This window comes from Acartia tonsa, chromosome 11 (assembly GCF_053477335.1).
Source record: "Acartia tonsa isolate MP-2025a chromosome 11, ASM5347733v1, whole genome shotgun sequence".
In the NCBI taxonomy this organism is placed as follows: domain Eukaryota; kingdom Metazoa; phylum Arthropoda; class Copepoda; order Calanoida; family Acartiidae; genus Acartia; species Acartia tonsa.
In genome coordinates, this window is record NC_137270.1 from 43,492,314 (window position 1) to 43,506,936 (window position 14,623).

Consider the following 14,623-nt stretch of genomic DNA (forward strand, 5'->3'; position numbering starts at 1 on the left):
TAAAAATGAAATTTCCCCTACCTCACAAAAATTGGGGGGGGGGGGGGAGAGTATTGAGCACCAGAAATTTTTTTTTTTAAACTACCTTATGAGGCAAAGCCCCTAGAGGCTAGGAGCGAAGCTGCTAGTGGAAAATAAAGTTACCCAGACCATAAGTTGTACCAACAAATTAAGGCTTAATAAACTCATCCAAAGTTTTTAAGCCAAGCAATGAGAGATGCATTTGAAATTTTTTCTTTATCTATAAATCTTTGTTTTGCTATTTCATCTTATTTGTTGAGGCGGGGCTTTTCTACAATTAAGGTCGTTACGTTCCTAAATTTAAATGTTTGTATTTTTTGTCACACCCTTCATTAAGAAACCCTAAATGCATATACTTTTACATTAAGCATCATTATTTAAGCAATTTGTTCAGTCTCCTAAATCTGTTTGTGTGTATTTGTCTGAGAGTTATATTGTGCTTCCCTAAAGATATAAAGTTCAAGAATTGGTTTGCTGTTTTTTAAGTCAACTGTTTTATCAGTTTGAAGTGAACACCAATAAATGATTTGTTGATAAATAATTAATTATATTGTTACATTAGTATAATAGTTATAGTATTATAAACAGCTTTCCGTGGATATGAAAAAAAATCATAAGATTAAAACCAGTTTTGTTAGACCCGAGGGGCCAAGACCTAGGCTAACAAAACTTATATTATTTTTTAAATTTTTATTTATAATCGTGGGAAATTGTCTGTAATACAATGCTATACATGATTTTTTAGAATGGCTGAGAAACGGTTAAAATCCAGCGGATAATAATTGGTTTCGAAGGCGTACTGGAAAGGATATTACTGCATAGTATATTTCCTATTAAATGCATATACAGGTACTTTATTATAATCTCTAGCACTAACCTTCAATTTATTTGTAGCTGAGACGAGGAAGGGGGCATTGGAATGTAAATCATACCGTTACCCAAAGATCTATCGTTCATTGGCTTTAAAACTTTGGGAACTAGGTGTCCAAACTATTTCCACAAAAAAAGTAAATCTACTGAACGGGGTTATATTGTATAATATAGTTATCTTTCACTAGCGGATACCCTTCCCCAGATTAGTTGTAAACAGAGGCGTGCAGAATGTGGGTGTTTTCAACCCACTGGTTCTATACGTTGAAGCGTTACGTATGGACAGACCGACCCTAAATATAGTAAAGTCTCGCTTCTTATAAAGTCATTGAATAAATTGAATTATTTATTGAATCTAAGAGCAATAAATATAAGAAATATAAATGTTATAACATGGTCTGCATGAATTATAAATGTAAATATAGTAGCATGAATCACTTGAAACTTAGGTATACCTATCAACTAAGATAAGGTACATAATATAGGTCTACCACTTTTGTAAGCAAGCTATAACTCATATAAAAAGATGTGTCAAAGTTTTATTATAAAGTTTCCTTGGCTTATCATCTTAGGGGTCTTCAGTTTATTTTGATATAGGTTGGTTTATTAAGTTGAGTGTCTGAAAATTCAAACACTAATTTTAATCTACAGAAGGGGTAATTTTGTGTATCATCTTTGGTCTGGATGTACATCAATTTATCGGTCATTGTCTTATCCCTATAGATCTCTGCCCTTTACAGCAAGCTCATGGAGATAGGTATTCCTGTAATGTTTTTATGTGATTCCTGCTTTAAACAACAATAAAGACTAGAAGTATGAATTCTTTGATTAGGGATAAGGATACAGTTTAAGGAAAACGTTTAGCACCAATTTGTTATCTTTTAAGATTTAAGTAGTTAAGGCAAAAAAAGGCTTCACCAATGCAAGGATTGATGAGACATTGGTCTGTATAATGTGTACTAGTATCCAAAGATTTTATGGATAGATCTCCATTTTATTTTCTTAGAAAATTTGGATAATTGTTTATAATGATTGGTGTAAAACTTTGGATACTTAAAATCTTTAGTACCTTGGACACTGCTGGTTTTTACCAACTAATCAGAACTTAATAAAATTACCCAAAGTTTGAAAGACAACTTTGGGTACCGGTATAATTTACAGTCCAATCTCCCCTGCCTTCTTGCATATTTATCAAATCATTTTCCATAATCCATATCCTGATTCCAGTTTATGAGAAGATTGAATTTTGTAAAGATTTGTGAGGTAATCAAGTTCTGAAATGTGCTATCACAAAAATGTTGCAAAATTTTCATAGAGATTGAAGAAAATATATCTAGAATATTTTTTTTAAAATAGTTTAACTACAATTTTTAATTAGTTTCTAGAAATAAAGAAGATAAACTTTAAAGATATTAAAATTGTGGTAGTGTTGAATGCAACCCTTACTCGTTAATGTTTTAATAGAAAACTATATAGATAGAACTGTAATATGAAAAGATATAAAAACAAGATATAATTTGTCTTGTAAAATATTCAGATTATAGAATCAAAATGTCAAAATAAAACTTCTCATAAGCAAAACATTAATATTCAAGGAACTTCAAGCAAAGAATAATAATACTGAATTTAAATGACTACGACACAAATTTCTTAATTTTTTGTACAACTTCTTTGTCAAATTTCTCGTCCTTCTTCACAAGGGCTATAAATACAAACACAGCCAAACCTAAAATAAAAAAATATTTTTCGTACTTTTATTACAAGTAGGTATAATCTAATAAGGAAGAATATCAAATTATTGTCTACTGTCTTGTAACATATTTCTTCATCAAATTCTAGAAAAAATCCTGTTGAATAAAAAGTGGAAAACATCCTAAAACGTCTAAGAAAGATATTCAATTATTATTATTATTTCAATTAATATTATTTAAGAGTATGTTGAATTTTTATATAATTCTTTTAAAAATAATCAGAGTAATTTGGATGTATATTACGAAAAAAACATTTTTACTTTAATGAAATAGAATAGGGAGTTGCTACTTTATAATTATGTTTAACTGTCACATTTTCTGAGTGTTATGCTTCGCTTTGTAAGATATTTTCATCCTCGTTGAAAATATTAAAAGGTGGATAACACTGACCTGCAGAACATACTCCTATTAATGAACCAACCCACTGAAACAAAATTTTTAACATTAATAATTTTATCTACAAGAACAATGAATCTAGTGCAGTTCACGGTAAAATGTTTCTGGAAACGATTATGTTTATAAAACAAGGATGACAACATCCATAAGTAGCGAAGCTCAAATATTATGATTGTATATCAGGAAAAAAATACTATAAAGCAGTTTCATATAACAAATATTAATATTGGTAAAATAGGGAAATCATCACACCTTTAAAATCACACAACCTTATAATCATGAAAACTAGGAATCGATCTAGCACCGCAATTAATAGACAAATCCTAATGAGACTTGATGGAAATATGTAGAACATGAGCATACTCAATCCCTGATAATTTCAACCGTAAATCCTGAATAGGAATTGAGAAAACCATGAAAACCTTAAAAATCTAGGAATCGATCTAGCACCCCAATTAATAAAAAAAATATTAATGAAACTTAGTGAAAATATGTAGAATATAAAATTAATTAATCCCTAAAAATTTCAGCCCTTTATCTTGAAAAGGAGTTGAGAAAATCACAAAAACGTAAAAATCTAGGAATCAATCTAGCACCCCAAATAACAAACGGTCGGACAAAACAATGTATATATTAGATGGGCATATATAGTGGGAATCGTCACTAAAAATTTCAGCTGTCTATCTTGAATAAGAGCCGAGAAAATCACGTTTCCCCCAATTCATTAATTACGGACGGACAGACGGACGGACAGACGGACGGACGGACGGACATTGTGAATTATAGAGTAGCTTCGCTACTAAAAACTATGAACTTTAAAGACTCCCCCCCCCCCCTTTAAATAACTTTAAAGTTAAGTCTGAATGAATCCTTCAATTTTAGGGAATCCTATCACCATCAAAATTTGCAAAAAGTTATTCAGATTGTCATTCATGATTATTGAGATACGTTTCAATTTTATAGAGCAAACATTTAGTGTATGCTAAATGTTGTTTGAACATGAATAAAGAGGGTGCCATGTTCACCAAAATATTTTTCAATAAATAATTAGAAGTATAAAAGACTTTGTCACTTGGTGAATTTATCAAATAAGATAAAGTTTAAGTTTTTGATATCTACTTTACCTGAATTCCTGATCTTGCATTTAAAGTGGTAACTCGTTCACAGGCAGCACCTCCAAAGCCGTCTCTTAACAAGAAAATTTAATCAAATTTTAATGTCTATTGTTAAAATAATCAATATAGATTAAGTGCCTACAAAGGTTTAATGTTTGTCCGTTAGGATCTCGCTAACAGCTTAATAAATTTGCTTCACCATTTTAGAAAGGCTTCCTATAGGTACCATGTTAGTTTTAGGCTATTTTATTGCCCCCTAGACTTAACCCTCTCCCCCAATGGAAATTGAGCCCCTGGATGCTAAAGAATAGAAATATAAATACCTGGCATGAATATGGGTTTTGTGAATAATTTGATCTCCAGGTACTTGATAAAACTGTTTGGCCTCTAAAATATCAATATTCATCATAAACATATCCTTATTAACCATGTAGCTAGCTAGATGTTCTCTACATGGAGGGAGGGGACAATGGACTTTAAATTACAGTTTCATACCAATTTTCATATCAATCTTGATTGGTTTTTTGAACCAATAATTTTAACTACAAAAGGGGTAGGTAATTTTGTTTATAATTTCTAAGTATGTACATTGAATCATAAAAGAGTTAGGTGCTATCTGTCTAATGCATCACTCCTAAGATCTCGCACACAGCTGGTCCAATTAAAATCTTTAATTACAGGGGGATATCATTTTTGAATTGGGACATAAATAAAACTTATGTAACTCTACAAACCCCAAAGATTACAATTCTTTTTAAATATACATTATGCAATTAATATTTACCTTGATAATAGCCTGACGAAGACTGACTTTTACCAAATATCATCTCAATAAACCCCATTTTTCAATATAATTTTTACAAGTTCTGAAAAAGTACCTATACATTTATTTTTTTTAAATCAAATAGTTTAGTTTAAAATCTAAACTTTTTAGTATATATTATAAATAGATTTTCTAAATTCTTAATGTATACAATTGGCATACTAAAGGTGTAAATACTAAACTGTTACTGAATCTTTTAAAAGTGTTCTTTGTAAACTGAAAATTTGATTCTATAACAGTATTTTAATGTTTACATAAGTTTTGAACTCAGCTGATTGTTATGAAATTGTTTTGATTTTAATAGCAGACGGTTTTAGTGGTTGGTCGAAAACTTTTGTAATTTTTTTCCCCAACACTAATTTTCCTGATAAAATTATTTTTATGTTTTGTTTCATGGTGTAAAGTGAAAAGTTTTAAATAAAATATATAATATTTAGCTTTTAAAAGAAAAAATATCATTAAGTTTATTTAAACAAAAGTATATTTTTTTTTAACAAAAACAAGGGGAAAAAAATTAAGAGAAGAAAAATGTAATATTAGGGTTGATTTGCCTGAAACGACGACTTTTGTGGGTGAGGTCTTTATGAGGGTTAGAATTTGGGGGAAGAAATGAAATGGGAGCAATTTGAGGCTGAATAGCATTTTTTCTGGGAAGGGGAAGGTGAATTATCAGGAATAATGAAGATACAAACAAACATTAAATATTTTTTTTATAAGATTTTTGTTTCATTACCTATTACATGAATGCGACATTTTGTTTTTAAAAATAATTTGGATTTTTTTTAAAGTTGCTTTTTTTCGCTCTACGCCTGGTAAGGTGAAATCGGTTAAAAAAGGGAAGTAGAAGTGAAAAAGGGTTGATTTTTGTATTGATCTCTTGGAAAAGGGGGAAGGGGGGCCGGAATGTGCGTCTGTATTGCCGTCAAGAATAAATGGAGTATGAAGAAGTATTTACTTTTTCATATTTCAATAATGAATATAAATATAGGTAATATTTTACAACCCTCCAAAAATAGCCTACAATCTTCGGAGTGGATACAAAACCGCGACAAACAAAACCGCGACAGTTACAAAACCGCCTCAAAACAAAACCGCGACAGTAACAAAACCGCGACAATAACAAAAATATTACTATGTAGGAATTTTTGTAGGGATACATGGCCGCAGCGCTCGGCCCCCTGGCCTACCTAGCCGCGGGCGCTCGGCCCCCTTGCCCATAACCTAACCTAACCTAAATATTGTAAAAAAAATATTAAAAATTTGAAAAAAATCTACCAACCACTTTTGTAAAATCCAGAAAATTCTAAACTATAAATAAGTTCATGTACATTAAACATTCAAACATATAAGTTAGGTTAGGTTAGGTTATAGGCAAGGGGGCCGAGCGCCCGCGGCTAGGCAGGCCAGGGGGCCGAGCTCTGCGACCATGACCTTCTAGCATTAAGATTTTTTTTATTATAGATTTTTAGTATTAATAGTGACTGCGCCCCTTGCATCTAGGGGCTTAATATTCAAAAGAATATGGAAGGGCCAAAAAATAGCCTAAAACCATACCTACCCAGATTTGTATAAAAATAAAGTAGCCTAAAACTATCCCGAGACCTTTCAGTAGCTTCACTGTAAAGGAAGACCATATCGGTTCAGTGGTTAGAGAGATCCTTTGCTACAGACAAAAAAAAAGCTTATTACTTTATATATTGGACTAGCGGCTTCGCCCCCAGCCTCTAGGGGCTTTGCCCCAAGAGGTTTGATCAACCTAATTTTTGCATTTTAGATTTAAAAAGAAAAAGTAAAAAAATTTTTTTTTTTTGGGGGGGGGGTATTTTTCATTTTTGGGGGGGTTGGAGGTGTCCCACCCCCCGAGAAAATAGCTTAAAACCATCACAGGACCAGTAGGTATATTCCCTGAAGAGTAGAGCCCAATCGGTTCAGTGGTTACCAAGATCTTAAGCTTCAGACGGACAGACAGACGGACAGACGGACAGACGGACAGACGGACAGACAGACGGACAGACATCGTTCTACTTTGTATTATAGATGATAGATTTTTTTGTAATGTCGCGGTTTTGTTACTGTCGCGGTTTTGTTATGGGGCGGTTTTGTAACTGTCGCGGTTTTGTATCCACTCCCAATCTTTGCATGAACAATAAAAATATTCCCTGAAAAGCATAGTTCTTATTATTTCTATATACGTTTTTGTTGACCTTCTTCGCCTAGAAGGACGCACGTACCGACAAACACGGCCTAGCAAGCATCATAAAATCCTTACATATAGTAAAATTATTTTTTGTCATAAATTACCCTCTATTCCTGAAAAAAGGGGGCTCAAATTGTAATGGTATGAAGATTATGTGGGGAAGCAAGAATTTAAGCCAATTGTTGCATAGAGAGGGGGATTGTAGCGTGGTCTCCATACAAAGGAAATAAAAATACTAAACTGCTCAAAAACAGAAAATATATCATACAATAACTAAAATCGAAAAAAAATAATCTAATTTAAATTTGAGTTTTAAAAGTGTTTTTTTTCGTCAAATAAATTATATTTAGTATTTATTTAATAAAAAAATAATTTTTAAAATGCATGATAAAAATATTTTAATACGTCTATTGTGTTTTGTTTACTACGACGGTTGTTTTACCACGAGTGCGGCGGCTTGGTCGCCATCTTTAGTGGGGATTCGGTGGCGGAAGGTCGCAATTTCGCCGTCTTAGAGATCTTAACTTGCAATAATATAGACTATTAAAACGTTTATTATTAAATATTTTGTCTTTATTTGTAAGAATTTTAGTGTTTTATTATAGTTGAGCTACTCTAGTTTTTTTGTTGAAAACGTTTTGGTTAGATTAGGTTTCGTTTGCTGTTATGTATTAGAAGTCTGAAATTTGTTGTGAAGATTCTCTAAAATTGCTTTGATCGAACCGTTTTGAGTTCTTTCTACATGGGAAGGTTCAAGGTTATTTTCTCTGTAAGTCAAAATATGTGTGCTTTTATTATGATTAAATTTTCAGACTACCACTCCCCCAAACCAAATCCACACACAGAATGTCCCGCGGCGGAGATAGAGACGACAGACGCGGGGATGGGTTCAGACGTCCCCCCAGGGACATTGATACCATGACCTCTCTCAGAGTTGGTAACCTGCCATTTCAAACACAACACGATGTAAGTAGAGAATTTTTATTTAATATTTATTGTTCTACAAATGCGATTAGTCCGTCTGTATACAAAAAATCTTAGAGGCAATCGAGCAAAGACATATTTTTGATATTTTGATTCCTTTAGATAAGAGGGGGGGGGGGGGGGTTTCCTTTACTTTTCCAACTTTTTGTCCGATTTAGGGAAAATAGACCTACCAAGAATTAGTCGTGCAATATTTTAGATCGAAATTCGAATTTTAAGTGCAATTTATTGATAGATTACGAGATGGCTGCTTTAAAACCCCACCTACCTTATTTACTTTTGAAGGGTTTGTCATTTTAGAATAATCTTATAGGCTTTGTAAACGTTACGGAGTTTTTTTAGTCCTGTGTAGATAACCTTAGCAGCCCTATCGCTGAAACTTCTTTAAATCATTTTAATTTACTTTGATAACCATACTAAGCCTTTAATTAATTATATAAGTTTCGTGAATTTTAAATAGTTTGTAATAAGATTTTACTTTACAAACGTTTTACATTAGTTTTTTTAAAACAAAACGTTTTGCTAATTTATACGTTTCTAGCTTATTTTTAGAAATGCAGCTACTCTAAAACTAAGGTCTTTTTATTTATGGGTGGGTATATCAGCATTTGTCGACTAGAGCCTCTTACATAAAAGTTAATAATACTTGCCACTTTAAACATATACCTTTTTAATGGGTTTTACATTCTTCGCCCTTCCCTAGAAGTTAGGGTCCCCCAAACTAATACTGTTTGAAATTTTAGGACCTGAAAATTCTGTTCGGCAAGTACGGAGATATTGGAGATATTTTCCTTCCCACAGACAGAAACACTGGCAGGCCCAGAGGATTTGCATTCGTCAGATATCATGACAAGAGAGATGCCGAGGTAATTATTATTTTACGCATATTTCCGTAAACGCGGATAATTGTCCACGAATCTCTGGGATTTTCACGGATAAGACAATGGACTGTGAATTATGTTTTAAGATTAATTATATTATTAGTTTTAAGTTAACGAATGAAGAAGCTTGTTATAAAAATTTGGGTACTTGTTTTATTTACATTTTACAGTCCAATGTCTTCTCCCTCCCTAACCTAACTATACCAAAATGTGCATAAATATTAAGCCCATGGAGGGGGGGGGGGGGCTAAATTTTAAGGCAAATATTCTTTTTATTGTAAACGTAATAGAATAACGTCTGATTAAAGACAAGTGTTTCATAATATTTTATTTGACTTCGTAATTTTTTTGAAAATAAAACCATAAATATTTGTATCATGAAAAGAACAAAATATTAAGAACTTTTTTAAAATTTCGTCCGCAAACGAATTCCGACTTTTAAAACTTTGAACTAATGGTTCAATATTTTAGAGTTGAATGGTGTGTGAATGAATAAGTTTAAAGTTGATTTGGTTCATTACTGTGTTTGTTGTTGTACTGTACAGACCTGTACTGTACATACACACACACACACGTGCAGAAAATAAGATGGAAAAGAAAGTGGCAGAGAAAATTTTCGTCGGATGGTTTGGGAAACAATGGTTGTTGATTTGTTGAGCTAGTTGCGCGTCTACTGTACAGTCACAGTGCCCCCTATTCAACCCTACGGGGGCCGTTACTTCCTTATGTTCGGCGGTGTCTGATAACAACTGCGGCAGGCAGCGGTGTATGCACATGATTGCTGCTGTGCCTTAGCTTTAAAACGGCACACAGTGCATATTGGTGTCTGTACAAAAATAACAGCTGATTATGGATGATTCTTACATTTTAACTTTTTAGTGGAGAATTTTCTTAACCAGGTAAATAACTAAATATTGGATTCATGGTTTTAATATTTATATTTAGGTTCAGACTTCAGAAACTTATTTAAGTACAAATATATCCTTAGTAGCGCAGCAATACATTTCAGTATATAAAGTTACATTTGGAATGCAATGAAAATTTCAATCTTACTATTTAAAGCTTCGCAAGTTATATTAAAGAAAGATTTTTAAAAGACAGACTGATTAAAAATGTTAGATAGATAGCTAGATCATGAATCCAAATGTGGTTTTTATCAAACCTTTTAAGTCTCCAAATCTAATAATTATCTTTCTGCAGGACGCGCTCGACGCTTTGAACGGCCGCACATTCGATGGCCGTGACATGAGGATCAGTATTGACGAGGGCAGGCCAGGAGGTCCCAGGTACGAGTCTTTATCATTATATTGAGCTGTACAGCTTCTCTTTAACTAGGGTATTTCGGTACCCAGTGGTAACTAGGGATTTCAGGGATAAGATAAAATGTGAATCTTGTTTATGAACAAAATTACAATTTCTTTTGATTATTATTAGATGTATTAAGATAAAACCAGCCAATTAAGAATAAGTCATCTATTTTGTAATATTTGGTAAATTACCTTCATATAATTTACTTTGTTCAGAGGACATGACCGTGACCGTAGAGGTGGTGGTGGACGTGGAGGTGACCGCGATGGAGGCCGTGACCGCAGGCGTGACCGTTCCAGGTCTCGCTCCGGTGGTCGTAGAGACAGATCCCGCAGCGGCGGCCGCAGGGACAGATCTGATTCACCACCTGCCCGCAAACGCAGGAGCCCTTCCAGTAAGTTTTATGCTATTTTATTTAAGATTATTTACAAACTTTTTATTACATACAGGATATTAAATCTATGCAGATTTTATAGTGCCAAAATTAAAATTCAGATTAAACTTATAATTAACAGGCAAAAGTAAGTTTAGTTCTTAAAAGAAAATCTGCAATTTATTAAATTGAAGTGTTCATTTTTACTAATCTGAAAATATTTTGATAGAGCTTATCATATTTTTTGCGTTTAACTTTACAGAGAATTCTTAAATTCACAATTAATATTTTTATATTAACTTTTTTTTCAGGATCTAAGAGCCGTTCTTAAGCCAAGACACAGCTCTCGGGCTCAAATGAAAAGTTTTTTTATTGTAAAATTTACTTTAAATGTTCAGCATTTTGATAAAATAACATTAACCAATCTTTTCATAATTGATTTGTAATCAAGCTAAATACTGTATTTCTTATAACCTACCAAAACTTTATTAAAATTGTATTTGTATTTTAATTTCCTATGATACATTCTTCATTTTTCAATGCAAAAATCAAAAATAAACCAACAAAATAATTAAAGAAAATGAAATTTTCTAAATTGCATTTTTGTTCAGAAACCATATTAAAGAATTATTGTGTGATTATATTTTGTTGCATTATTAATAATTCTTGTTTAAAACCAATAAATCTCAATTCTTTTGTAAACCGTTATTTTTAATTTTACTATTTACGGAGTTACATTATATTTTAACGTTCCTAGCAAAGGTTAAATGTTTGTCTGTACCGAAGGATCTCGCTAGTCACTGAACTGTTATGGTTTTCTTTAACTATTTACAACTATCATTTTGGAGGGTACCACCACCCTCCCAAGAGAAATCGCCTATAAAAAATAATTTCCCAACTAAATATTTTAGTTGGGTAGTATTTGTAGATAAAGATTTAGGAATGAATAGATTCTCGCATTTCCTTAAAAATGTCTTGTTGACTAATGAAACGAATTCTCAATCATATAACTATCTCTAAATATTAATATAAACAACATTTTAGAACTAACAACTATTAACAACCTTAATTAACGATAAAAATTACCTTGTCATAATTTTTAAAGCGAAGCTTTTCTATGATTATTCAGATAGCTTTTTTCGTTAATTTAGTTGTCCTATCTAAACTTTGTATAATGATTCCTTTAGTAGTTAGGTACGATTTAGAAAGCGTAGCAACTAGGGTTGGGCTAGTTATCCGGCCAAATTACCGGATAACTGGCCAAATTACTACATATTAAAGTATCAAAAAAGGATATAGTCCCTTACATGCCCATACCACAAAGACCTCACTCATTGCCATTATTAAGGAGAACTTCGCCAGCTTGGACAGGGGGACATGGTGATCAGGGTCTGGCGGCGACTTTGTTGAATAATCTAATAGTCTTATACCCAATTTGCTTTTCAGTTTTTGAAATCTAATAAAATCTTTACAATTGACGATTTTATGTTTATTTGTTGAAAAAATAGAATTTGTCCGGTTTAATTTGCCCCGCCTGCCCTGTACTGGATGATCATTGGTTCAGGGATTCTTCACAAATATTTTCGACCGTCTTTCTCAAAGGGGGGGAGGGGGGTTTATGCAACCATCTCGTAATCAATGTATAAATGGCACTTAGAATTTGAATTTTGATCTGAAATTTTGCATGACTAATCCTTGGTAGGCCTATTTTCCCTAAATCGAACAAAAAGTTGGAAAAGTAGCGGCTTAGCCGTTTAGCCATTTGTTGGATATTTTCAAGCGAAATCCATCACGAAACATCTCTCCAAATAATGCTCTTTTCCGCTCCAAAATGTTTTCAAACGGTTCTAGCCGGTAGTTGCTGGTACTAGAAATCTAATAAATGTTTCTTGTATCATTTTACATGATTTAAAGCAAAAATATGTTTCAAAAAGTAGATTTCTACGTAAGTTATGACAAATTTGCCCTAAAAATAGCCAAAAAACGGCTAAACGGCCGAGCCGTTACTTTTTCAACTTTATGTTCGATTTAGGGGAAATAGACCTACCAAGGATTACTCATGCAAATTTTCAGATCAAAATTCGAATTTTAAGTGCCATTTATACATTGATTATGAGATGGTTGCATTACCCCCCCCCCCCTTAGAATCAATACCTCCATTATATTTCACACAGACAAACATTTCAAATTATAGAGTAGCTTATCTACTAACAAAAACATAGGTATTTATTAAACTAGTTTATTTCATTATTGGTCTTGTATATTTATTTACATTTTCCAACAAGGTTTATCTCTTTGGTCAGTGGTTTTAGTCTATTAATAGTATTAACAGTTTATTCTTATTGTACGTACATATTTCAGAAAGCTAAGTATAACATTAAAAATCAAAATTGTCTCTGTTATTAACATCATTTTTAATTCATGAATCTTAAGGTAAAAGACAATTGAGGAAACATTTATAATAGTTATTTCTCGCATCGTATTATAAACAGCTTTCCGCGGATATAGAATGTTGTACAATTATAAGATTAAAACTTTTTTTTTAGCCCCGAGGTGCCGAAGGCACGGGCTAAAAAAACTGGTTTTTATCTTATGATTGTACATTTTTATATTCGTAGAAAGCTGGATATAATATGATGATGCTAGACATACCAAAATAATCTATCCATTTATCATCATTGGTGATGTGCATCAATTTAACGTCAATTGTCTTATACCTTAAAATCCAGGGCTTTGCTACTATTTAATTTATGTTATACGTAACTTTAGGAAACGCAGTGGGAACAATAAAGATTTTTTCCCAGTTGCCGATTAATATCCGCAGGATTAGAATCGGTTATCATCCATACGAAAACATTATGCCTAGCATCGTATTAAAGACAGTTTTCTACGAATAATAAAACAAAAATTAAACCTGTTTTTTTCATAACTGGTTGTAATCATATAACATATCATTTTAATATCCGCGGAAAGTTGTCTATAATACGATGTGATAAAAAAAAAAACTATTTAAAGTTGCCACCATTAAAAATATTCATTTTTTCTCACAAATTTTCATAACAAAAATGCTTAAAGTCACCACTAGATTTAAGCTAAAAGTTAAGGATAATTTTTTAAAAGCTCTAAATCTTAATTAAATTACAATAAATATTTGATTCTAACTAAATACATTTGATTTTAATAAAAATATGTTTTGTAAACTTATTATTTCAACATGAATTGCTAAAATATTTCATTCTTAATAAACAACCTATATAATAAATATAAAACAATGATATATAAATATTAATGATATGTTATCAATTATTACTTTTGAGATAAATCATATGAGTAATTGTTAATAACTATTAAACAGATTATAATAACATATAAATAACAAAAAATGCACTAAAAATAGGGTAACCGCACGACTAAAATATGTATATTATCTCAATGGAGTGAATGGGGTAAAAGGGGGAATCGTTATTTTAGCCCGCTGCGTGTTTTCTTTATTAGAGAACATGATAATCTGCTATAAGATGCATGTAATAATGTATTCATCATTAATATCTCACATGCATTGATAACCTTTCCATATTATAAAAAATTGTACATAAAAGATTTAATAGTGGGGTTACCCTATTTTATTTTTTAAGGATCGACCTTATTATTTACAAAACTCATTGTATAGATATATAAAAAAAATCTAGGAAGCAATATTTTATAGTACAGCTTCTTTGCCAATAAATGAATAGCAGGGATATTAAAGGATAAGAAAATGCACATCCCAAATTATGATAAACAAAATAAGCCCTGCTAATGTTAATCAAATAAAGCAATACTATAAGTACCTGCTACAGTACCCATGTAGGATTATGTTTGTTAACTATGGTACAAGTATAATTTACAATCCAATGTCCCTTGC

At 31.9% G+C, this 14,623-nt stretch overlaps 2 protein-coding genes and 1 long non-coding RNA gene across 3 annotated transcripts; 1 reads left to right on the forward strand and 2 right to left on the reverse strand.

Moving 5' to 3' along the window:
* Nucleotides 1-1,224: 1,224 nt before the first annotated feature.
* On the reverse strand, nucleotides 1,225-5,033 carry LOC145332594 (uncharacterized). Its single transcript, XM_080177605.1, has 5 exons — nucleotides 4,938-5,033; nucleotides 4,477-4,540; nucleotides 4,163-4,226; nucleotides 3,033-3,066; nucleotides 1,225-2,617 (listed from the first exon to the last, which is right to left on the reverse strand). Exons 1-5 carry the CDS (start codon nucleotides 4,993-4,995, stop codon nucleotides 2,526-2,528), a joined length of 312 nt encoding a protein of 103 aa, XP_080033731.1. The 5' UTR covers nucleotides 4,996-5,033; the 3' UTR covers nucleotides 1,225-2,525.
* Nucleotides 5,034-7,639: 2,606 nt separating this feature from the next.
* On the forward strand, nucleotides 7,640-11,421 carry LOC145332593 (putative RNA-binding protein RbpA). Its single transcript, XM_080177604.1, has 5 exons — nucleotides 7,640-8,139; nucleotides 8,901-9,023; nucleotides 10,239-10,324; nucleotides 10,562-10,740; nucleotides 11,031-11,421. Exons 1-5 carry the CDS (start codon nucleotides 8,020-8,022, stop codon nucleotides 11,048-11,050), a joined length of 528 nt encoding a protein of 175 aa, XP_080033730.1. The 5' UTR covers nucleotides 7,640-8,019; the 3' UTR covers nucleotides 11,051-11,421.
* A 1,523-nt stretch (nucleotides 11,422-12,944) lies between these two features.
* LOC145332598 (uncharacterized) lies at nucleotides 12,945-13,577 on the reverse strand. The gene is made up of 2 exons (XR_013884230.1): nucleotides 13,437-13,577; nucleotides 12,945-13,146 (listed from the first exon to the last, which is right to left on the reverse strand). It is a non-coding gene; the product is annotated as an uncharacterized LOC145332598 (long non-coding RNA).
* Between the last annotated feature and the right edge of the window lie 1,046 nt (nucleotides 13,578-14,623).